We start from the raw sequence: 25,193 nt of genomic DNA, 5'->3' as shown, positions 1-25,193 counted from the left end.
TTTAATATGAGGATGGATAATTTTTTTAAATATATTGAGTCTCAGATTTTATATATGCTGCTGAAAAGATTTATCCCCTAAGCAATAGTTCCCTGGTGCGCATAAAGTAATGCTTGGAATATCCTTCTTGAAATTCTATTACTGAGCGGGATCCTGGGATCTGACACACCCTGGAGTCTCAGCAATGATGGTGGAATGAGAACCCCTTGGGATCCAGCTGTCATTGTCACCTTCCTTTTCTTCTAGGCATTTGAATAATCTGGGAACACGGATCTGTGCAATGGTATGGGGACAATGGATTGATTCTGTACTATCTCAAGCATTGTTGTTTAAATGCTATTTATGTAATTTTAAATGCTGCAAACCCCCCCCCCCCTTTGAGATCATCCATGATGAAGTGTGGAAAAAAGTAAGCTACTAGAAAGAGATTCCACAAGCCCATGCATTAGTGTACAATATTTATTACTTTCCCATAATTTGTGGTCAATTCCTTTGACAAGACAGATTTCATTCTGAAATGAACTTACATTTGCAAGGAAATAAAAAGGCAATGAGCTTAAACATTACAGTAATATTTTGCTGATGCACACTCTTAAAGGACATGCACAATTCATAATCTGAAGACTCTGAACAAAGTTCTCTTTATATGGGTTCATAACCGCCTTCTGAGCAAAGAAGGGTGAAGTACTGCATTAGCAGCCCTTTTACAAAAAGACACAAAAAAACCCCCACAAAAAAACACCAACTAAATATATTAATATCTCAGCTTGTTTCCTTCTAATTTTGATTAGCCATATAGTACACAATTAAGGAAAATATACAGCCAAATATACAGTGCCTTCCTGGCAACTGAAGAAACAGAAAAGACAGTATAAAAATTGCATTTGAAAAGCCCACCGCATTGATTCAAAGTGCCTTCAAAGTCAATAGGAATACGGCACACATTTTCCCCATTTAACCAAACTCCATCAGTAGTCCGTTAGAGATACCCTCGTTCTCTTCATTGGTTAAAAAACAAAAACAAAAACCTGCAATCTCGCTCCTATTATCTTTTAGGCCTATCAATGTCGTCGATAGCTGCTAACAGTTTTTGTCGTGCTTTTTTGTTGATGTGGGTCCCCAGACAAACATTCACCAGATTAGTCAACTGCTTGGCAGAATACTCCTGGGCAAAGAAAGCAAATCACATTTTAGTTTCAAGCAAGCGGAATGACACTGCCCAGAAAATAAGAAACGTATTGCTAAAAGAAAAAGAAAAGGAAGAAAATGCACCACGGCAGAACCTGTCACTTTCTGAAGAAATATTCAAAGGCACACATGTGGCTATTATTTGTGGTTGTGAAGCTTAGAAGAGTGTTTTGCAACAAGTATGGCAGATTATCACGGGGAAATGCTTACAGTTTTAGTCAAGCGTTGGATGGGATGCAGTTCTGTGAATATTTAAACATCTTAAGGCACTTAAAATTTATTTTCCATTCTTCGGGGAAAAATATGCGAAACTGGCTAAGACTGAAAACAACCATGAAAGCAGATACTAAGAAAACAACACTGTTTCGGCAAATCTGTTTTTAGTGCTTCTGCTCACAGTTCCAATTTAGCTTTACCTAAAAGGATTTGAGGGGGGAAATTCAGCAATATTGTACCTGATCAAAAGATGAACACATTTCTTAAATAGTGTATTAAGAAGGATAATTGTTAACTCTTACAAAAACACAGAAATGTGCCAGGGCACAGCTGCCTGTTTAAACAGAGCTCTCTCTTGCTTTAGACACTGCCAGAACATTTGAGTGATTATTTAACAGAGGTAAAGCTTTTAACATTTCTCTTGGGTAAGGGAGAAGGGTGGAAATGCTCTCAAAGTGGGTTTACGCTCATCCAACAAAAGTAAATGTCTAGCCAGATTGAGAGCAATCCAGGATTACTGACTCAGTGCAACATTTGCAAGTTTTTTTAAAATAATAATAATAATAATGCAACCATGCACCGTTCCAACCAATGTATGGTGAGAATAACTAGGATTCTAACTTTACTGTTTAGAAGCTGCAATAGTCTCAGAATGAGGAGTGTACAACAATAGCACTTTATAAAAAGGCTCACATTTAACAGAGCTATGTGAGTTCCAACACAAACTATTTGGATGGATAAAGAGGCTGAAACAAGATTTGTGGAAGAAGTCGCTGGGAGTTAGGTAGGGAGTTATTATCCAATGTTAAAAGAAAATAATCTGCCAAGACATTTCCACCCCACCCCCCTTTTGCTCTGGATGATTAATTGGTGACCTTTGGTGGGTTTGCGCACTGTGTGCCTCAGATGTCTCGTTGAGTGAGAAACGTTAAGCATAGCTCTGACACATCCAATTCACTTTGTTTCCACGTTTCCTTTGGTGCAAGCATATGGACTCCTTCCCAGCCTATTACCACCCAGAATCTCTTATGAGCTCACAGCTATTGTGCTACAATTATAGCGCATCATCAATAGAGCATAACATGATTGGGACTCATTTATGTCTACTTACGCCAGCCTTGGACAACCTAGCATATATATATGGAAGCGATTGTTCCAGTTTTTGAACATTCTTTCAGAAGCTGGACGTCCGACAGGGCTTCCGATTGGCTGCAGGAGCTTCCTGCAGCCAATCAGAAGCCGTGGTTTGGAAGTCAAACATTTAGGAAGTCGAACAGACTTCCAGAAAAGATTCTGTTCAACTTCCAAGGTAGGACTGCATTAGAGCACCCAAAGAACTTAACAGCCGTGGCCTCATGGATATTGTTTAGATCTGATAAATCCTAAACCTACAAGTAACAGAAGAGAGATTGCTTTTTATGGAAGGTACTTGGAGAACTCTTTATTCTCTTCATTTATTCAGTACTGCATTTACATACCACCCATGTAATTAAGTTCCCAGGGTGGTTTATGAATCTACAGGCTTACAGTGATCTATTCTGACTTTCATCATTTTAAAATAAATTGATTTAATAGTTTAATATCTATAAGCTTTCATGTTTATAGTAAAGCAAGGTATAAAAATAGTTATAGGATAAATAACCAGAAAATGAGAAAGCAGTTGTTTTTCTGACTGATGTATTGTTCTCATTGCTTTCTTATATAACAACGCCAAAGTTATGGGTCAATTCCTTAATGATGTAACCAACCGCGGAAATAATCAAGAACTGTTCCTAATGGGCCTTCTAAACTTAGTATATTAAGCAAAAATGAAGCAGTACAGGGAACCGACTGTTACAGAACGGAAAAGCACCAATCAAAAAGGAAGGGAAAAACACAGAAGCTAGGATAGGGGGTGCGGGGAGAGACACGCACCTCCATTATGCCAGGAAAATAGCTTCTTGAAATGAGCCCCACCATTTCAGTTGTCAGACCTTTCTTTAGGGACTCATATCAGCCTGGGAGCCTATACACTTCCTTGAAAGATTTAAACCCTATTTGGAAATTTTCCCTCTCATGTGATTACAAACACTGGCAAGAAAGTGCTGGGAAGTCGTCCCCCCAGCACATTTTTTCTAAACCAGGGATCCCCATATGATTTCCAACATTCGCTGTTGTAAATAGTAGAGGCTCCTAGCTCCAATCAAATGCCCTTCAGCTCTCAATATGGGGCCTGTAATGCGTCTGAGGAGGGTGGGGCTTGCCAGTGTGCCCCCCCCCCCATTCTCCCTCACGTGATTGTAATGACATGAGGGAAATAAGCCTAGGGCTTATTCTCTCTCTCTCTCTCTCTCTCTCTCTCTCTTTCTTTCTTTCTCTCTCTCTCTCTCTCTCTCTCTCTCACACACACACACACACACGGGCCTTTTTATCATGGGACAAGTGACTTCAGACCAAGTGGATGGGAAGGAGAGCAAGTTTATCGCTTTCCTTGCCAGCCACCTGTGCTTAACTTACATGGACTACACTGTTGCCTCAAGGATATTCCCCACAATCCCCACCCAATGAGAGGAACTAAAAATTCATGTCTTACCCGGTGCTCCTTGATCCAGCGTTCCATGTCATTTTCAGTCAAATAATAAGCCTTGATGTAGGTTTCAACAAATTCCTTATCCGGAATAGGTCTAATATCCGTGAGTTTCTCCAGCTTCATTAAAAATTGCTGAAAGTCCAGTTGCATCAAGGCACGCCCCTCGTTGCTACACTTTTTGACATTTGCGTAACTAAGACAGACAAGCAACAGATAAGTGTGCAGTCGTGGTTGCGCGGTAACTACTCTGACGTCCTCATCTTTGTGGGCAAATTGCCGCAGAATGCAGTAAAGATATCAAGCTGCTATTGGAGACTGATGTATTTACAGAGGACTAAAGGGACAACTCTCACGTCACTTGTGAATACTCTTCTCTTGCCCTTCAAGATGGCAATTGGTTTGGAAAATGAATGGTCTGAATTTGACTCTAGGGAACAAGTATGGGGTGCACCTAAACAGCCAAAGGTGATATTAATACTTCTGTAGTGATAAATTAGAGGGACGCGGGTGGCATTGTGGGTTAAACCACAGAGCCTAGGACTTGCCGATCAGAAGGTCGGTGGTTCGAATCCCCGCGACAGGGTGAGCTCCCGTTACTCGGTCCCTGCTCCTGCCAACCTAGCAGTTCAAAAGCACGTCAAAGTGCGAGTAGATAAATAGGTACCGCTCTGGCAGGAAGGTAAACAGTGTTTCTGTGCACTTCTCTGGTTCGCCAGAAGCAGCTTAGTCATGCTGGCCACATGACCCGCAAGCTGTACGCCAGCTCCCTCAGCCAATAAAGCAAGATGAGTGCCGCAAGCCCAGAGTCGGTCATGACTAGACCTAATGGTCAGGTGTCCCTTTACCTTTACCTTTAGTGATAAATTCTCTTGGTTAAATTGATGTTGGAAGGGCTGTAGCTTAGTGGGAGAGCATCTGCCTTGCTTGCAGACATTCCAAGGTGAACCCCTGGCATCTCCAGGCAGGGCTGGGAATGGTGCTGTCAGAAACCCTGGAGAGCCACTGCTGGCCTGAGCTAGATGGGCCAATTGTTTGATTACTATGTTCCTAAGAACCTTGAGGTGTCGTAGCAGCCATTCTGACCCGGTAATGAAGTGAGCAAGGAAAGGTTTCCCCTAAGAAATAATATTGTTACACATGCACAGTGGCTCTGTGCTCGAGCTCAGTTCAAGGATTTAATTCCTCATGAATCCTATGAAAGGCAGCTCATGGACACATGTGGTGTGATCACTGCAGAACTTGAGGTATAATCTGAAGACGATCTTCCCAAGGAATGGGGACCCTTGGCCCTCCAGATGTTGTTGGACTTCAACTCCCTTCATCCTGGACCACTGGCTATGCTATGCTGGCTGGATCTGATGAGAGTTAGAAATCCACAACATATAGGAGGCCTGCAGATTCCCCATCCTTGATCCAACTCAAGGCTAAAGCAGGGTCCACACAGTCCAAGCTTCTCTGATTAATTAGCTCACATCATCCAAATTTTAAAGTTTTACAGGAAAAGAGCAGGGTTGAACCATGTGCTACAAGGCAAGGAGAGGGAACCACAAAAAAATTAGAAAAGGTGTCATAATCCACTTACCCTTCTACAATAGTTCTATTAGCTAGTCGTATACAATGCTCCCAAAGAATATTTGACACTGGCAATGGAATACGAACTCTCTTAGAAACCTCATTCAGCTGCCTGTTAAACTGTTCAAATTCCTAATAAAACATAAAGGGAATATTAGTCAGTGGTGGCAATACATACAAAACATACCTATCTAGACACGAAAACTCATTTATATAGAGGGAGCAAAGGGAGGCACAAATCACAATGGTACAAAATGGAGAGAAAATGGATTATACTTCATCTCATTTATGGTTATCATGAGGGTTGCCGCTAAACTCCCTTATCATCTAAAATTCTGTAGCTGAATTAAGATTTGCTTTTGGAACATGGGGGATGTTCATATGGCATGAAGTGTGTTCACGCTGCTACTTTATCCTTGGTCAGCCCATTGGTCCAGCTAGGTCTGCTCTGATTGGCAGAAGGCTTTGCAGGGTCTCAGGTAGGAGGCGGGTCTTTCATGTCACCTGATACTTTAACTGGTGATGCCAGGGTTTGAACCTGGAGCTTTCTGCATGGAGGCTTACCTAACTCAACCTAGGCTAGTATGTGCTGATGCTTCTAGTGCACTCCAGGGCATGCCACCACTTTTCATACTGTAGCTTCCATAGTTTTGGAGCAATTAAATAGTCCAGCTGGGTGTGTGGCAAGAACCTGGCTCATGCTGTGATATCCTGCACATATGTGGGAGTATCCTAGACCACACAGCTCATGGGATCTACAGCTCCAATGATACTTCACAAACATGGATATGGAGTATCCAATCCAGTAAATTCAACTTATTACTGAATCAGAATTGGCAGGATTTATCCATCCCTAAAGAATACAAATATAAACTCATAAAATGCACTACATGCAACACACACTAAGCATATTTTTATTATAGTCGGCCTGAGTGAAGTGTGAGTTACTAAGGAAAAGGTTAGTCTCAATTAAGGATTAAAACTGCGAAGAATTAGTACAGAATAGTAGCCTACAAATGGAATTCATAAAAATATATAATTTGGTGATTGGATAAAATTAATTCACATATCCCCAAGTCGGTTATTCTTGTCCAGGAAATGTAAGGACAACAGAAGACAAAGGCTACCATCCTATGCACACTCACTTGCAAGTAAAGTGGGACTTACTTCTGCTTATGATTGTACTAGTGAAGGACTAATGCTTACAGGTACGTCTGGGAACGCAGATAGTCTTTAGCAGATAGACATAAAACTCATAATGGAAACGAAAAGAGGGAAGGTAATTGCAGACGATTACTCCTCAAGGTCAATCTGACCAGATTCTGGCACCACCAACAATTAATTAAATTAAGCTTGGCTTTCCTTCTAAATTTGTGGTCTCTTGTGACAGGCTTTTCATATTTCCAGCTAAGAGAGTCCCATAATGCTCTTTGTTAATGATATATACCAACTCATGAACCGAATTGAACTCCAGCAGGTCTCCTACTCTCACTGCTGGCAAGCTACCCACAAGTCTTCAGCTTTAATAATGGGAAAACAAATATTTTTAGCTCTAGCAACGCCAACAAAAAGTTGGTTAGAGCAAAACATCCAGCTGAGAATGTGTTGCACAGGATATATAAGAAGGCACCAACAGAAATGATTTCTGTCTTTGTTAGGTCATTAAAATGCAATGCAAGAAAAGAGATACTCACCTTTAAAAGAGTATCTACATAAATGTTGTGTTGTGACATGATTTCTTTCACATCCCATTTCACATTTGCCATTAGCAGCAGCATCTGTTCATAATCAATTGCTTTAGCAGCTACAATCCAGTATATAGGCTTACGGAGTTCACTGGCTGTTGAAACCGTCTGGAACGCAAGGAGAATCTGGTGTAATTAACAGCATTTTCTTCCTATGGTACAGGAAAACTTTAGATAAACTGCACAACACATTACAATGAATTCCACCCTTAAAAAAATAAAAACAGTGGATGTGTGCAGAATCCTGACCTGCGAATAGAACTGCTGAAGAAAAGGTTTCTTGGCTGGAGGCATTACAGCATCAAGATGAGACTGGAGGAACTCAAACTGCTCAGCTAAAAACACTCTGAGAAACAAAAAAGACAAATCCATTGTGACTTCGGTACAAATATTAGAAAAAGTTATTGCCTCCGGAAGATAATACAAGAGCCTTTTGGACCAGATCCCTGTCTACGTCGTATCCTGCAGATGCAACTCCCAATATCTTTTGTGATGACTTCTAGCTTTAACAGCTTTAAAAGGGAATTAGTCAAATTCATGAAGCATAAGCCGATCAGTGGCTATTAGTCATGATGGCCATATGAACACCCTCCACCCAGCTTCAGAGGTAATATGCTTCCAAATAGTAATTGCTAGGGAACAACAGCAAGAGAGGCCTTCTGCGTCCTGCACACGGCTATCTCTTAAGGACCTGGTTTGCCCCCGACACAAAGAAGACGCTAGACTAGGGAGGCTTAGGCTAGGGGGCTCAATTTTTTTAGCTCTTGCTCACTAATTTTACGAACCACATATCTCTGTAAGAAATCTCCCAATGGCGCCAACGCTTTGTCTCTGTTACAAAGTGATAACAAATGATTTCTGAATTAAAATGCTCCGTTTGCTGAGCACGAACACAGACAAAAATGTAAACAACAGAACACGGTGAAACAAAGCAGTTGGCAACACAACCAGGCAACTGAATATAGCTGGGGAAGTTCAGGCGAGTATGTTGTCTGATATGGAGTGGCACTCTCAGGAGGCTGCGGTCCAGCGCTACCCAGTGGGCCAAAAGAGCTGATCTAATATTGATCTTAAAAATAAGGTACATTTTTAAGTCAAAGGGATGCAGAAAAGCTGCATCCATTTTAAGCATCGCCACAGACAGAGAAGTATGGGATTCAAGATATATTAGTATAGTCTAAACTCCAAGCAATTTATGCTCTTATCATGCACAAAGCGTCATAGCCAATGACAGAAAGCTAATGCCACGAAGACCCCACTTGAAGTGGTTCAACAATTGGAGGATGAATCTAAAAACTAATCTGCAAGTGTCCATCGTAATAATTAGAAAGAAACACGGTTTGACAGTCAACGCACAAGGATTCTGTGGCGACCACTCTCTCTGCCAAGCCATATAAAGTGCTGCCTGATGTCAAGACGACAAGGTGGCTGAGATGGGGGGTTGGAACCTTTTCCTTTCTTTCTTCAACAGCAGTCAGCGTTCCAGCGGCATCCGAGGAGACCTCCTGCAGGGGGTATGGGGGAGAGAGGGAGGAAGGAAATAAGGAAAGCAAGACAGGCATCAGAGTTATTGAAACATGATGAACACAGCCTAAGGTATTCAGGCAACAGAAACTGGCACGTCTCGTTTCTATCTAGTTGAAATCCAGCTGAAACACAGGGTCCTCTGGGGACTAAACCACGCTATTGCTGAAATTTAAGAATCCAGGAGGCAGATAATCTGACCACGAGAACCCACACACTTCAATGGGCTTCTAAAGACCAGGAAGCCTGAGATTTGAGAAGCATAATTAATAAGACAGCTCTTCGTCCTCAAGGGTAGCAAAATTAACGTGTTCATTCAGGAACTTTATACTACTCACCTTCAACCCTGCAGCTGTTTTGTGGATAATCGAGGAATCCATTTACTAAGCTATGATTTTGTTAAATCTCGCAAACACTGCATATATACACAAAAATGTGGGGGGGGGTTGGGGGGGTGTTTTTTAAAGCAATGGCCTTCTGGCTTTGTTCAGCAGGGAAGTCTGTTTCTGATGAAGCCTCACCTTCATGTTATTCAAATGACTACCTAAAAAAGAAACCTGACTGGAATACATTCATCCCTCACAGCGGAAGAGATTCATCATGTACTAGAATTCTCTGTGGGTTTCTCGTTGCTCCAAGCAAATAAAATGCACAAAGTTTTAGGAAAGAATCAATTACTATAAGTAAGTTATATGAAACCCCCAAGATTAGAGGGAAAAGAAACATGGGCAACAAATAAATAACGCTCTCTCGCGGTATTTGGAACAGGGATATATAACCCCAAAATTAATCTGAATGATTTACAGCATAGTAAGTTTTGATAAAGTAATTTTCTGTCCACATCCACAATAAAATAGAAACCTAGATCATATTTAAAGCTCCAAGAGGGTCTATTTTCTAGATACACTACTGGATAGCAGGTGTCAAGCAGATAAATATTTCAACCACTATTTTGATTATACAGAATGACTGAGGCTGGGATTCAAATGGCTGTTTAAAGTTACAATCACCTGCACTAGCTCAATGGGTTTCTTTTTTAAAACAAACAAACAACAACGTTTTCTTTGGACAGCTCATCTCACTATACTTCAAACTCCCGTTGAATTTCTACAGTGAAATACATCAATGAATGCAGGATATAGCCGCTCAGTGCTTTTTTTCTAAAATAATTTTTATAGGTACTCTCACTTTGACTCAAGAAAATCACCATTTTATAGTTCAAATCGGGAAAAATAAATACAGGAAATGGACAAAAGTACAAAGATTCACAAAATGTTTAGGTGTATGCGTACCCCTGCGCCCCCCCCCCCAGAAAAAAGCATTGTAGCCGCTACTTATTTGTGTGGTCATCTGTGCGTTATTTCACTTTGTCATGAGTGAGAATGTGATCAGAGTTTCACCAAGTGGCCAATCTACTAACCACATTTCAAAAACAGGGATAAAGTGCCAGCGACATTTGGGAACCCTACAGGGAGAGGCAGAGTGATTATAAAAATGGAAGAGGCGAGATCTTATTCCCAATGCTGCCTATGGATGGCATAGTTCTACCAGCTGAATACTAGTTCCACTAAGCAAACAATGGCATATGCTAGTGCAAAACTTAAGACACCAAGTACTAAAACACAGGGATACCCTCTAGCATCAATGAAGTGAAATCTTGCAAACCAAGCAAAACTCTGCAGATTTGCAACAACAATAAATGGACCTGAAGATCTAAATGTTTTTAACGTCCAGAATTTTCTTCAGTCGTAAAATATGTGCACCTTCTCTTAACAACTGCACTTTGTCAAAGTATTTATATTACAGCAAGCACCTCATAAAATGCATTGATGTGCTGTCTCCCCTGAACATTAAAAAGATGGAAAGCTGTGCCCTATAAGAACAACATTAAAGAATAAGACATCAAGAGGAGAATAACAAACAAACAAGGTGTTTGGGTCAAGGGGGTTGTTACTGTGGAGAAGCAGGCCAAGCAGTTTGAGCTCAAAGACAACTCTGTCTATTCCACATCAGTAAACTTTTAAGCCAGAAACCTATTTATAAATTAAAAGTGAAATGTGGTTCATGAGTGAAACACCTTTCGAGTGAGCAACAAATCACCGCACAATAATTTTTTGACTGCTAATGCATAACAAAGGCATTTAAAAAGAAAAATTGAAAATCCATTATGAAACAAAGAAACAGAAGATTGAAATTCTTTTAAAAAACCAATTTCTTTGATATGATTCTCCATGACCAGAATTACAATTTTGACCTTCAATTTATTGGCTGCTTCAAATTACACTGAGGAACAAGTGTGTGATGACTGGAATAATGTATTAAAACTAAAATTTAAAGTGGGCTATTTTTACCTGCGGCGAATTCAGATGCTGCAAGTGGGACTGTTCCAAATGGCAGTGTGGGCTACTTTCTTACCCCCCACCCCTCACAACGGAGACTGTAGCATGTGCTTGGATTGTGGAAAAGAATTGGCATGTTAGCCTTTCCTACCAACTTCACCCAACTCCTCTCAATTTGCATTGCAGGGCCGTCTTGAGTGTCCCACTGTTGTACAGTAATACAGTAATTTTATTTACGGCCACAGGCCCATACAGGTAAAAACGACACATAAATAACAACTTGTGCACGTGGGAAAAACAGCCGCTAAAACACCACTATAACAATAAAATACTATAGGATATAATGGCATACTACGCCTTAGTTAGCTTGTAGTGCTCCTTGGCGTCGCTTTTGGGTAAGGACAGCGACCAGGAACCTTGCCACTTTCAGGGTCGTATGAGTATCCTTATCCTGCAAGATTTGGGCAAGGTGGAATTTTGGTGGGGAACCCTCTAGTTTCTGTATGATTGATCCCAACAAATTTGCCCGTGGCACATTGAACAGGGGGCAAGTGAACATAATGTGCTGGAGCGACTCTGGTGTCTCCTTATCACATTCGCACATGGCGGGGGCTTGGCCCTTTGAGAATCTATGTCTCAGGACGTTGGAGGGAAAAACGTTGAACCTCGCTTTGGTGAAGGCCAGTCTATGGGCAACAGTCGAAAGGGCGGAGAGGTATGATGGAACGCAGTAAGTTAAAGTGATACCAATGTTCTGAGGCGAACAAACACCTCCCCCCAGCATACAAGGACTGTGATGGAAAACAAACTTTCCAAAGGTCTGCTTTGCTTGGGGTACAGCAGTTTTGCAATTTTAAAGCCATAGATGTGTCAAGAAGACAGTGGCAAATGAACTACATTAAATCAGAGCACCCAACTGTTCGTGGATATTTTCACCAGCATTGAAAAGCCCCCCCCCCCCCCCCGCTCTCAGTATTTTTTATGGCTGTATTGAAAGGAGGCAAAAGTGTCCATCTATTGGGATTGAGGTTAATGGCTTAGTCTGTCTTCAGTGACATCAGCATGTAGCCGGATCTCATTGGCTATGAAATCGTCCTATTTATGATGAGTTGGGATTAGGATTGCCCATGTGACTAACAGAAGGTGATGGCAATATGGTGTGTGGATGGGAGGAGTTGCCAGAATAGCAGCAGAGCAATGGGAGTAAAACATATGGGGCGGGTGGGGGGAGAGGAGATTAACATCCACAGAATTTAGGATTCTTTCAAGAAGTATATTGGTCCTCTGAAAGCAAGCTTTTGACCCCCCCACCCAAACTGAAAGAGGAGAACATTCAGTGCAGTCCAAGCAACAGTGCTCCAAAGTGACAAATTGATTTGATATAGAGTAAGAAAAGAACAAAGGCAGGCTTCTAGCATCCAGAGACATAAAATTCCTGAACAAACATAACCCATTGACCCAATATGTCGAGGACATATACTGACTGCCTGACCCTTAATGACATTTTGCTTCTTTAGGGTATCGTTCCATGCTTCTACAATACACTGAGAAAGGTTTTTACTTTTGAGATAGCAAAAAGCAAGTAGGCGTTGCAAAAAGCCTTTCATTATACAGCTAGCATTTGTGCCTTTAAAAAACACACAAAAATGAGGTGGGGGAGATTTTCTGTCTCAAGTGTTTCCCACTTTCAAAAGAGTGACATTTCCTTCTTTCATTTTCTCCTTCATTGAGCAGGAAAACAAGAAGGACCTTTGAGCAACTGTCAGGTTTACAGGTGCCATTCAGGTTGAAAAAGCATCAAGTCTCAGCAGCTTTTGTACTGTATCACTCCTTGTAATGAGAAAGGAGGTAGACAGATCATTGACTGGTACGTTACAAAGGCTTTTGGAGTATGTAATTTTCACCACTGGCCACAGGAACAAACTTGATGAAGAGCTCCTTTCCACGTTTAGCAGTATTTGTACCACACACACACACACACACACACACACACACACACACACACACAAAATCTAGGAATATGAAGCCATCTTTCTTTAACATACATTGTGAAACAAGTGGTAAAATCCAAGAAGTCACAAAAAATAAAACCTAACAGCGGAGGCCCAGACAGATTACTGAACTCACCTGAGATAGAAATTGCTAATCCACTCAACCATACTGAAAATAACTGAGATGCAAGTTGAGCCAACTACTGGTCTCACAAACTAGATTCCTATATAAATCCACTTGAGATTCCAAGTATATAAATCCACTTGAGTTTGGGTCACTCAAGTTATGTGTCCACACCCTACATTTCCCAGGGTTCTTATTTTAAGGCAGCAGGCCTCCACTCACACTGAATTACACAGATGAATGTTAATATGAAAGATTCCTTCTAATAAGTTTGGGTTCAACAGCATGAGACAAGCTTTTGTGGGATAACCAGCCTCATATAACCAACATGTTTAATTAATGCATGAAGGAAGGGGTTGTGCCATAGAGTAAGCTGTCCTGCCAGGCTTAGCTCACCTTAAGAGAGACTAGGTAATCAAGACCTTGTTCCCCTTCATTCTACCTGAGAAGCTGAATGTGTGAGGAGATCTGAGCTGGCTGCTCCAGTTCAGGACAGCATGGCTCTTACAAGCCACTCTTGAGTTCCTATATCAGTAATTTAGTGATTTTAAATCTCTGCTAGGGTCCTCACCAAAGAGTACTTGTCTCAAACTTGGATTTTGGAATTCTCCTTTTATACCTAATTTTTATCTTGCAACCAACATAGCATTTTTATTAATTAGTAGTGAGGACAGCAGCTAGTTTTCTGCTGGAGCTTCTACAGCGAGTCAGACTTCACACACACACACACACCCTACACCATTTTGCAGCGATCATCTTTAAACTCCTATCCTAATGTTTCTTGTAATGAAGTGTTTCTAAATTACAACAACCACTACTTTCCTTTTGTATCTCCCAGTCGTATAGCCCAGAAGAAATATTCAGCAACTTCTACAAACTCTTGGAGTAAGAATTCATAATGTAGGTTTTCTCTGACTTATACCAGAGAATGCAGTAACCTATTTAAGGTTACATGAGAACTGAGAATTCTTTTAAGGTTCCTGGAAGTCAAAGAAAATTCTACCTTAATAAATCCATAAAACTAGGGCCATATTCAACTGGCACATAAACTAGCCATAAAAAAAAGATTAAAGCTCATTGCTGTGGAAACAAGCTGTTATAAATGTGCATACGGTCAGTATTTCATACCACAACCTTACAAACAAACAACAGCTTAATAGCCAGAGCAAAAAGGTAACAGAAATTTGTGGAAAGTTAACGAATCTTGATAATTAAACAAGCACATCAGGAAAATACAAAGAACTCAAGCTTCTTAATTTAAATATATATACATTTTTTAAAAATTGTCCAGTAGCACCTTAGAGACCAACTAAGTTTATTCTTGGTATGAGCTTTCATGTGCATGTACACTTCTTCAGATACCTGAAGAAGAAGAATTATACAGTATCTGAAGAAGTGTGCATGCACACGAAAGCTCATACCAAGAACAAACTTAGTTGGTCTCTAAGGTGCTACTGGACAATATATATATATATATATATATATATATATATATATATATATATTTCTACTGTGTCAGACCAACACGGCTACCTACCTGAATTCTTAATTTAAGAATGCTTCTTTGAGCATTAATGAGTAGCACAATCTTTTGAAACTTCACTCAGAAGTCAGTCCCCAAAAGTTCAAAGGTACATACTAGCAGCTAAGTATTAGTCAATGAAACAATAACACAAAGTTTTCATTAGTCCACTTCCTGTTTTGCCAAGTAGATGACAAAAGATATACATTACTATTCAACAATTCTTCCCGCTAAATAGGAAAAAGAGACTGCTACTTTTGTAAAGTCTAATTATATTCAGCCTCAAAAATCTAAAAATGTACATCTGCCTCCTCAAAGGAGTTATCTGCATGCACTTCAGTGCAGAGCCATCAAAATATACAAGCACAAGTACAGGAATTAATATCTCACCCTTCATGGTGATGGATGATGTTAATTAAAGCTTTATTTACTAACCAATGCTTCCCCTGGGCAAGAGCAATTTTGCAAAACCAAACGTGCCCTTTTTATACTATCAGTCCTAAAAGTTGTCTTTCAGTTTAATGTAAAACAATCGATGAGAAAGAAAGAAAAAAGATATGGTTTCAGAAGGACTCCACTGAGAACAATATGGCCTGAGTTTGAAGACACAACTGGGAATAGCAAGAGCTTTTTACCTATATACTGACTAGAGTCCAATTTAACACACAAAACAAACCTGGTGGGTAAAATAAAGGCCACATAATCAGTCTGGGTTCAAATTCTCCCCCTGCCATTGCAACGTATGACAGTACCTGAAACCGAGTCAAACCGTTAGTCTAGCTCAGTACTGTTTACTCTAACTAGAAACAGTTTTAAAAGGCAATGGCGGCTGGCGTCCACTGGCACTGGTGGGCTGGAAAGCAGGGAGGCCAACAGTAGGTGGCGCCAGAGCCAAATGATTGGCGGAGCTGACTAATTCTAGCTTTGCCTCCTCCCTCCTCCCTGTTGGCAACACTGAACTGAGCGCTAAGGAGGAAGAAGCTACAGTGGTGCCTCGCAAGACGAAATTAATCCGTTCCGCGAGTCTCTTCGTCTTGCGGTTTTTTCGTCTTGCGAAGCACGGCTATTAGCAGCTTAGCGGATTAGCGCTATTAGCGGTTTAGCGGCTATTAGCGGCTTAGCAAAAGGGGGGAAGCGGGAAACTCGCAAGAACTCGCAAGACGTTTTGTCTTGCGAAGCAAGCCCATAGGGAAATTCGTCATGCGAAGCACCTCAAAAGATGGAAAATTCTTTCGTCTAGCGAGTTTTTCGTCTTGCGATGCATTCGTCTTGCGGGGCACCACTGTAACTGCCAGTCCCACCCTGTAGAGTGGTTGTAATAAGAAGGTAGGTAGGCCAAGGCTGCTTGAGGGCAGACTGCAGTTGATAGGGCAGCACCCTAATGGGCCAGCCTATGCTGCTCAAAAGTCTCCAGCAGAAGTCCTTCCTGGCTCTGCTACATAAAGGGAAAGGCCATTAGCAGAGTATCTGTCCGGAACACAGAAGGTCCCAGGTTCAAACCCCAGCGTCTCTAGGTAGGGGTGGGAGAGACCCTTGTCCAAAATGCTGGAGAGCTGCAACCAGTCAACGTGGGCAATACTGAGCTGGCTTGGCAAATGGTCTGACTCAGTATAGAGGAGCTTTCAATTATCTTTACAAACCAGAGATATTGAAACTAGGAGGAGCAAAACACTGTGCCTTTCTTTTGAACACCAAAGTACTTGTAGATAGACTAACTCATCAAGAGCTCTACTATATGCTAAAAGCAGTATAACTGACCATGATTAAATTGAAATTTAAAATGTAATGAAAAATTTGTATCAGTCATGATGGCTACATATGCTAATCAATTATGCTCAATCATTAAAATAATTAGTTTGTGGGGGAACACATTTGGTACAAACACCACCACCATGTAAGTTATATAAAACAATTTATTCTTAGTATCTCAATCACAGCATCTTGTGAGACAGAACAGGCAACCAGATTTTTTCAATGGATCGACATATAATGGGTAAAATAAATAAAGTAATTAGTAGTATATTCGATTTAGCTGCAACAACAACAACAAACATTTTCACTCCTACAGTAGTCATCCCTTCAATATAAAGTGGTACCTCTGGTTACAAACTTAATTCGTTCCGAAGGTCCATTCTTAACCTGAAACGGTTCTTAACCTGAGGTACCACTTTAGCTAATGGGACCTCCTGCTGCCACCGCGCCGCCGGAACACGATTTCTGTTCTCATCCTGGGGCAAAGTTCTTAACCCGAGGTACTACTTCCAGGTTAGCGGAGTCCGTAACCCGAAGTATTTGTAACCCAAGGTACCACTGTATCTACTATGATTTTACTTAAAATCCATAAAAGGCCAACATAAGGAAGGTCAGTATTTGAAGGTAATGTGCCCTGATGTGATCTTTCTTAAACTTGCAACATCACCACAAGAAATACATGCTATTCATAGCCATAACTATGTTTGTGGGCATCACTGCCAGAAACCCATTCCGTCAGGTCACAACAATGAATGGCCTAACACCAAAAACCCATCAACAGTTACAATTGCCAGTTTATTTTGACATTTCTGTGCCCAGCACTCCACCCTTCATTTTCCATCTGGCGTAGCTTGAAAGGATGTTACCATCCATTTAACTTATTTTCAACTCTGGTTGCGATAGATGGCATCCCAAGTTTAGCTCCGAGAACAGCAGATATGTCCTACTTTCCCCCCTCAAAAGTTCACCCTGCAAATTTCCAAATGAGATTTTGGCCATCTCTCCAGAGCTTGGCCTCATGGAATAACTGAACTAAGACAAAATCTTCAATACAATGATCTCCAGTTGTCATTCTTTGCTAAGTAATTTTTTGGAAACTGACAAATTGGTGTTTAAAAAGTTGCTGTTGTTTCTAGGCGAACCAGTTGTTCAATATAAAACTCAAATATCTCAATGACTGGACTTGATACATTACTTGATCATCAAGCTGCGATTTACATTTCTGGAATCTGCTACCCAAAAACGTTGGCTGCTCCTTCTGACTCGGAAACTTCACCTAGTTCAAAATGTAGCAGCTATATTACTGATGCAACTAATGGTTGCCAGTTAGTTTCCAGGTCATTTTCCAGGTGCTCATTTTGGGGTTCAAACTCTAAATAATTTAGCTCCCCAATATCTGAAAATACCACCTCCTTCCCTTCAGACCCCCCTGGGGAGAAGGACTCTTGGTAGTTTAAGGTGATGGTGTCCCAGGAGGGGGAACTCTCTGCGGCAGCCCATAAGCTGTGAAATTGGCTCCCCAGAGATGCTTCTGGCAAATGCCCCTAGCCTCTGAGACCCAAGATACATATTTTTCAGCTCCACCCTATCTTTGTGACTATAATTTGTTTTAAATAGTTTCAGTGTTGTAGTTTTTAATTGCTATAACCTGTCCTGGGACCTCATGGTGAAATGTGAGTAAGAAATTAAAACTGAAATAAAAAACTGAAGTCTTTCTCCAATGTGGGAGAGGGAAGAAGATATTCAGATGAACAGCTTAAGAGGTGAAGTGACGCCAGAGGTGGGTTAATTACCTATTTTCCACTTTTTTAGAAGGTGCATTAAAAGAATTAGGCCCCCTTATCATTATCTGTATTTAGAATTAAATTCTCAATCCTTTTCCTGTGAACAGATGACCTTAGAGTTATCTTAATTCATAAAGAGTATGCCAGACTCCCTCAAATCTAAATGTAACAGGATCCAAAATTGCTTTTGTTTGATGCAACTCATTACTTTTTTGCCACTGACAAAATTGATCAAGAATTTGCCTAACTTAAAAGCAAAATTAGTCTTATTACAGTTAATGGAGCAATTCACAGTCAACACTGAGCAGGAAGCCATCCAAAATACAGTTGGTCAAAAAGGTAATAGCTAGACGTCATTGCCAATGCAAGATTTCTCAGAAAATTAAGGAATAGAAAGAATAAAGGATCACGGCATTTTACATGCACAAATCTTTCCTAGAGAGCTGTAAAGTGTCAGTGGTAACTTTCTGGTTTTTTTAAAAAAATCTGCTACAGAGAACAGCCTAGAATCTACTAAGATAAAGGTAAAGGGACCCCTGACTATTAGGTCCAGTTGTGGCTGACTCTGGGGTTGCAGCGCTCATCTCGCTTTATTGGCCGAGGGAGCCGGCATACAGCTTCCAGGTCATGTGGCCAGAATGACTAAGCTGCTTCTGGCAAACCAGAGCAGCGCATGGAAATGCCGTTTACCTTCCAGCCAGAGCGATACCTATTGATCTACTTGCACTTGGACGTGCTTTTGAACTGCTAGGTTGGCAGGACCAGGGACCGAGCAACGGGAGCTCACCCCGTCACGGGGATTTGAACTGCTGACCTTCTGGTCGGCAAGTCCTAGGCTCTGTGGTTTAACCCACAGCACCACCCATGTCCCTAGAATCTACTAGGAAAACTTAGAAATGCCATAGCCAAGCATTCAGTGACCCAATTCTAACTTGACGCTATGCCAAACCATGGCTTAGGTTGAACAAGTAGACTGCTGGAGCAAAGCTCCCCCAGTCCTGTTGGAGCTCTGCTACTCTGAGCTAGCACTACACCCAGACCCAGACTTGTGCTTTGTTTCGCTCCAAACAAAAACCACAAGCCAATAAACCAAAGATTATTTTTAGTTTACCACTCAAAGTTTATCTGAAGCAAACAAGCCATGAGCTGCCTGGCTATAGATGCAACATTAAGCTAAGTCATGGCTTAGTCATAGATGCTGTGGTGGCAGCAGGACCAAGGGAGGACCTCAGCACTTACTACCTTCAATGCAGGAACCTGCATATGTGCTTGGCTCCCCCTAAGCCATGGTTTGGCTTACCATTATGTGTGAATGGGGTCGTTAAGCCTTCTGCTACCCTCAACACTGGTGCATTCAGGAAACTGTCAGAAGGTGCACATAGACCCTGCTTCCTGATGGTCTGCGGAACATGCAAATGCCACTGCTGGAGAGACACAGAAACTGGGAACAGGGAAGACAGACTCACACCCCCCCCCACACACACACATGTACAGTGTACACATGGAGAAATATAGCAGCAAATACTTTAGGAATGGCTTGATAGTCCAACTTGTTACCCCTTGGCAAACATGGCTCATTGTGTAGCCTTCTCTGTAGCAATGCCTTGGTTTTGAAAATTCCCTTGCCCTGGTGGCATGAACAGTCACATCCCTGATGAACATCTGTCACTATTTAAGACATTTTTACTCGCCCAGCTCTGGATTCTTAAATTTGAACGCTGTCAATTTTGATAGGTTTTCTGATCTTTCATTTCCTTTAGACTTTATGGGGAAAGGTTTCCAATTATGATCTTGTAAGAGCAGTTCCCCCCCAATAAGCATGTACCGCATAAGTTCACTGTAGTGAAAAACAAACTAAATGAAAAACAAGATTTTCTCTCACATACGGAAAAAACTAAGGTCCATCTTTCTGTTTCTACCCCTGGAAATCCCATTGCTCTGACAAGCTCCTCCGCTTACATATTAACTGCTCTCATTTTTGTTCAGTCACAGAAGTAAAACTGTACCTAGGCTGAAACACAATATATAGATTAAATATACTGTGGGAAGTAAAAAAAAAACCACCTTGGTGAGTACCTTTTAGACCAGCCTTCCACAACCTACTGCCCTCCAGATGTACTGAGCTACAACTTCCATCAAGTGTCTGTTACCAAGATCAGTTTTGGAAGGGGGGGCGGGTAATGAATCAGCATGCATAGTGAAGGTGATCACCCCCCAGAAACTGTGGGATGAAATGGAAGGAAACTTTGCTCACATAACCAAAGTTACTTGAATAGAGACACCAGAGATTAAACACAGAACCCTCTCCGGAAAAAGGAAGCCGCAGCTTCCCCCATATAGAAGTTTATGGACTCTTGCGCTGCTTTACAAAGCACTTTTACCACATGGGTTTCACAGACCGTATCTGTGAGCAGGAGCTATCAGGAATCTAGCATATCTGGTTACATATCTTTCCTGGAGAATCCATCTTGGTTTTCAATTCCAACGTGTTTTCTATATGTGTCTGTCCACACCTGGGTTTATTATGAAACCACACCCATTGAGGGGGGGGAGGGACTATATCAAAACGATCTCCAAATTAACATAGATAAAGCCAATCCAAGGTTGCCAGCAGCTCTATGTTGCTTGAACCAGGAACTTGGTCTGTTCCCTAGTACCATTCTATTGAAAGCAAACAGCAGTGCACCAGAGCTGGTAAATACCATAATTTGTCACCCTGTCAATTGAGGAAAGCAGCATTTGCCTGGTTTTATTGATCTGTTGCATTTGCGGTTTCCCCTTCCAGAAGGAGCTTCATTTCTTAACCACCTGGGTTGTATTTATTTTCCAAGTAAGGTCTTCACTAAGATAAACTCCTAGGAATTTAAAGGAGTTTATCTCAGTGAAGACCTTACTTGGAAAATAAATACAACCCAGGTGGTTAAGAAAGCCCAACAGAAACTCCATCTCCTCAGAGTCTTGCGGAAGAACAATGTCAATCAACATCTGATGATCTCCTTCTACAGGTCAGCAATAGAAAGTGTCCTTTCATACTGCATCACAGTGTGGTATGCTGGTTTGACATCATTGATAGGAAGTGCCTACAGAGGGTGGTGAATACAGCACAAGATATTATGGGCTGTCCCGTGAATCCACTGGATGAAATAGTGGAAGAATGTTGCCTTAGCAGAGTGAGGAAAATTCTTAGGGATGATTCACACCCTGGCCGGCACTTTCTTGATCCCCTGCCCTCAGGCAGAAGATATAGAAGCCTCATTGGTCGCTCCAACAGGGTAAAGAACAGCTTCTATCCGTGGGCTGTTAGGCTGCTGAATGAAAAGATAACAACAGGGCAACTGACTTTTGGGTTTGGTGGGTGTGCGTCAATAAATGAGGGGAATTAAGACTAAGAGAGCTGAGTGGAGGGTGCTCATGTAATCTCACTGTATACAAGTTGTACAAGTGACAATAAAGTATTTCAAATTTAACCTGCCTAGTTAATTCCATTGCAGAATGTGAACACAGAATTGTGTTACTTATCAGGGATATGTGCTTTTACGTTTTTTCAACAGTTGACAGGATAAACCATGGTTCTTATACAGTAGATTCAATTCTTCCTGGAAGGAGGAGACCCATATATACCAGCTGCTGACATAAAAGAGATGCAGTGTATCACGGTGGTATGAATAATGTCTTAGCTAAAAACAACAACAGCCAAATTAGGTTGGTGTTTGGCTATAAAAAAGGCACACAAACAAATAAATCAACATCTATCAAATATTTCCACTGGCAGCTAACATGCTCTCACAGGACGAGAGATAGATGGCAAGGCAAAAGTGGTTAGACTGACTTTTGGGTAGCCATTTTAGTACTGTAACATACAGCTTTTATAATCACACTTGAGACCAGACCTTCTATTATTAATAAAACATAGTGCACTGAGTTTGGAACAAATGCCTGCGATTCTCCACTGGAGAAAGGGGGAGAGGCAATTTCCATCAATTGCTCCTGCAGAACCCCATGCTCCAGGGGACCCTGGAGTTCCAACCCCCCATACACACATAGTTGTTCCAGGGGGTCAGTGGCCTTCTGTAACAGCGTGGGAAACTGGAAACAGAAAAAACCTCTGGACTGATGGTTCCTACTAATGTGATTCTGTGAAGGTACCTGAGTTGAAGTTATTAGGCTTTATTTCACATCACTGATACCAATGAATGTGGGTATCACATCGTGAAACACAGAGAGCGAGAACTGAACTGTCTCATGTTTGGTCTCTCCAGGCTTATAATCACTAAAGGGGCTGTGGCCGATTGCTGAAACTTTAGGCCCCAAAGAATGGGTATCTTCTGGAGGACTGTTGAAACAGGATTCACAGGTAATGCAAGTGCTGTGAAAAAACAGGCAGTGATTCCTAAAGGGAAGATCTTGTTGAATGCATGTTTTTTTAGCTTTCCATCTTTAAAAGACATCTTGATGGCTTTGCTGAGGTAGGGGTATGAAATATAGGATAAAATCCCAATTATCATTGTAGGTTTTCAACCACCACCGTTTCACCACAGACAGTCTCATGTTGTTTCTGAAATATACACAGGCATCAACTTTGCCAAGTTTCTTCATTATTGTGGATCACCCAGTGGTATGGGTCAAGAGGAACCAACAAGAGGGCCTAACTGCCAGCCAGGGCAGTCAAGCCAGGATAGGTGTAACATGCTCAAGCCGTCTTCCTGGCTGCTGAACTCTGCACCAGCTGAAGTTACCGAACTGTCTTCAGAGCCATCTCCACAAACCATGTGTTGTTGTAATCTAACATGGATTTAGTGCAATTACTCAGGATGGTGTACATCTGGTACAGCAACCAATGCAAAGCAGAAATTGCTATTACTCTTCCATTTCAATTACTCAAAGTCCTACAACTTACCAGATCAATCAGGCTCTCCTGTATTCTGTTGAGTGTGGTTCGAAGCCGGCTGCTGCTGAGTCCCAGTCCTGTCGTTTCAAACTGGAAGTGAGAGGGAATTCTAAGCAACACAATTTGGATAGCATACAAATAATACAAAGGAATTTTCCCATTTGCCTACATTCCATTGCCACATTGGATAAAAGCTCAGCATGACATGGTATTTCAATTAAAATAAAAAATGGAAAAAGAGGTGGGATGGGGAGGGAAGGCAGCAGCTACACACCCAACATTGCACTCATATAAAAAGAAAAACTAAGTTTCATACACTAGAACGACCACACACAGTTCGTACCGGACACATGAATTACCCACTGTATTAGGGGATTTTTCCCCCCCCCAGAATACTTTATATTGCACTTTGGGAAGCCGTGTGCTTTGTATTCTTTGTGAGAATGGCATCAAATGGCACCAGACACCTTTGCCACATGAAGAACAAATTTAATGTAAATCAGAATGAAGAACTGTACTTGCTACTTAGTAGCAATTACCTTCGTGCTCTAAGATAACTAGTTACATAAGGAAGATTTCCTTTTGAAAAGATTCAGTGAAGTTACACCTACACAAACATTTGTGATTATGAATCAAGCAGAAAATGTTCCAGTGTCATGGTTCACAAAGACCCAAAGCCATTCCATTAGAGGAATGAATTATACTAGCTCATCCTGTTGCAACTTACCACATTTTAAATTCAGTGGGAATTATAAGAGACCCAGACAGAGCTGCTCAGTTGACAAAACTATAGCGCGAGAACTAAGAAACATACATGCATTTCAAGGGTCAACTTCAACCATATTGTCAAAATATGGGTATGTGTTTCACACCAGGAATACATTTGTCAGTTCAAGAAGACACTCCTTTGCTTTGGATTCAACAGAACAGACCTTAACTATCATTCAAAAGCCACTCAAGCTAATGTACCTGTGCATTGGCCAAGTTACTCCCACTGGGTAAGTGGCTTGAAGTAAACAAATGGGCTTGAATGATGGAAAAGGCTGAATATTTTAAATAGCGTGCAACTGTTACAAGGGCAACTGAATATGGAAGAACACTTAAGGCAATCTGTGTTTCTTTATAGCACACACATCTGCAGTGTGTGGGCTGAGATGACAGTCTTTCACTTAGAGAAGTTTACAATAAAATTATTAATGTCTTCGGTCTTCAAAGGTTCAAAAACATTTCCTTTTCAATTTAGTGGGGTTGACCCTCCTCAATGGTATCCCCAACACAGGCAGCTTATTGTGGGAGGGGGTTTGCACTCTATGGCCCTCAGGGTCCCCTCCAACACTACAATTCTATCATTTTTTTATTCTACTGGCCAAAGGACATACCAAATTATTATTATTATTATTATTATTATTATTATTATTATTATTATTATTTGTTGTTGTTGTTGTTGTTGTTGTTAGCTGTCTTCAGAGATGCTAGATTATCATATCATCTTTACAAGAAGGCTAAATTAAATTCATAGACCCTTTTCGTAAGCTGTATGTTTCCCATGGGAACTGCTCTTCAAAAAGCCAAACAATAAGGAACACTACAGTAGGAAACACAATGTTCAAAAATCCAACTCTTGCGCATTTACCTGCCTAGTACTGTGTTGTTCTCTGCTAGATGTGGAAAGTGTAGAACTGGGTAAAAGCTTTAAAATGCAAACAGGAGGTGCAAAGGGGGAGGGCATAAAGAAAGAGCAGTAGAAACAGCCAATGAAAATCAAGTCAGTGTTAAAAAAACTATTTGCTGTTCATCTCTGTAAACAACCAAATCTCAATGTTATTACTCCTGCCAAAAGAACAGCCCTAGACAATTTGGAACCATGTGTGGATCTGTCAAGCAAATAAATGACTGATTTAGGATCCCATCCTGTTAAAGCTCGTGGGGCACTTGATTCTAGTATTTGCATTGCTTCTGGGATTCTTGCAACATGGAAA

The 25,193-nt window shown here is 41.2% G+C and overlaps 1 protein-coding gene across 1 annotated transcript in view; it reads right to left on the bottom strand.

Moving 5' to 3' along the window:
- Positions 1–445: 445 nt before the first annotated feature.
- Positions 446–25,193, bottom strand: part of VPS50 (VPS50 subunit of EARP/GARPII complex) — a 77,671-nt gene continuing 52,923 nt past the window's right edge. The window contains exons 22-28 of the mRNA XM_081881954.1: positions 23,224–23,304; positions 8,647–8,795; positions 7,540–7,636; positions 7,240–7,398; positions 5,556–5,677; positions 3,977–4,166; positions 446–1,165 (exon numbers count right to left, since the gene is read on the bottom strand). Coding sequence (XP_081738080.1) covers positions 1,046–1,165; positions 3,977–4,166; positions 5,556–5,677; positions 7,240–7,398; positions 7,540–7,636; positions 8,647–8,795; positions 23,224–23,304 — 918 coding nt within the window. The 3' untranslated portion in view covers positions 446–1,045. The remainder of the gene's footprint in view (positions 1,166–3,976; positions 4,167–5,555; positions 5,678–7,239; positions 7,399–7,539; positions 7,637–8,646; positions 8,796–23,223; positions 23,305–25,193) is intronic.

The sequence above is a fragment of the Podarcis erhardii genome (genome assembly GCF_964252035.2).
Source record: "Podarcis erhardii genome assembly, chromosome: 12".
Classification (NCBI taxonomy): domain Eukaryota; kingdom Metazoa; phylum Chordata; class Lepidosauria; order Squamata; family Lacertidae; genus Podarcis; species Podarcis erhardii.
This window is presented reverse-complemented; position numbering and strand designations above follow the sequence as displayed.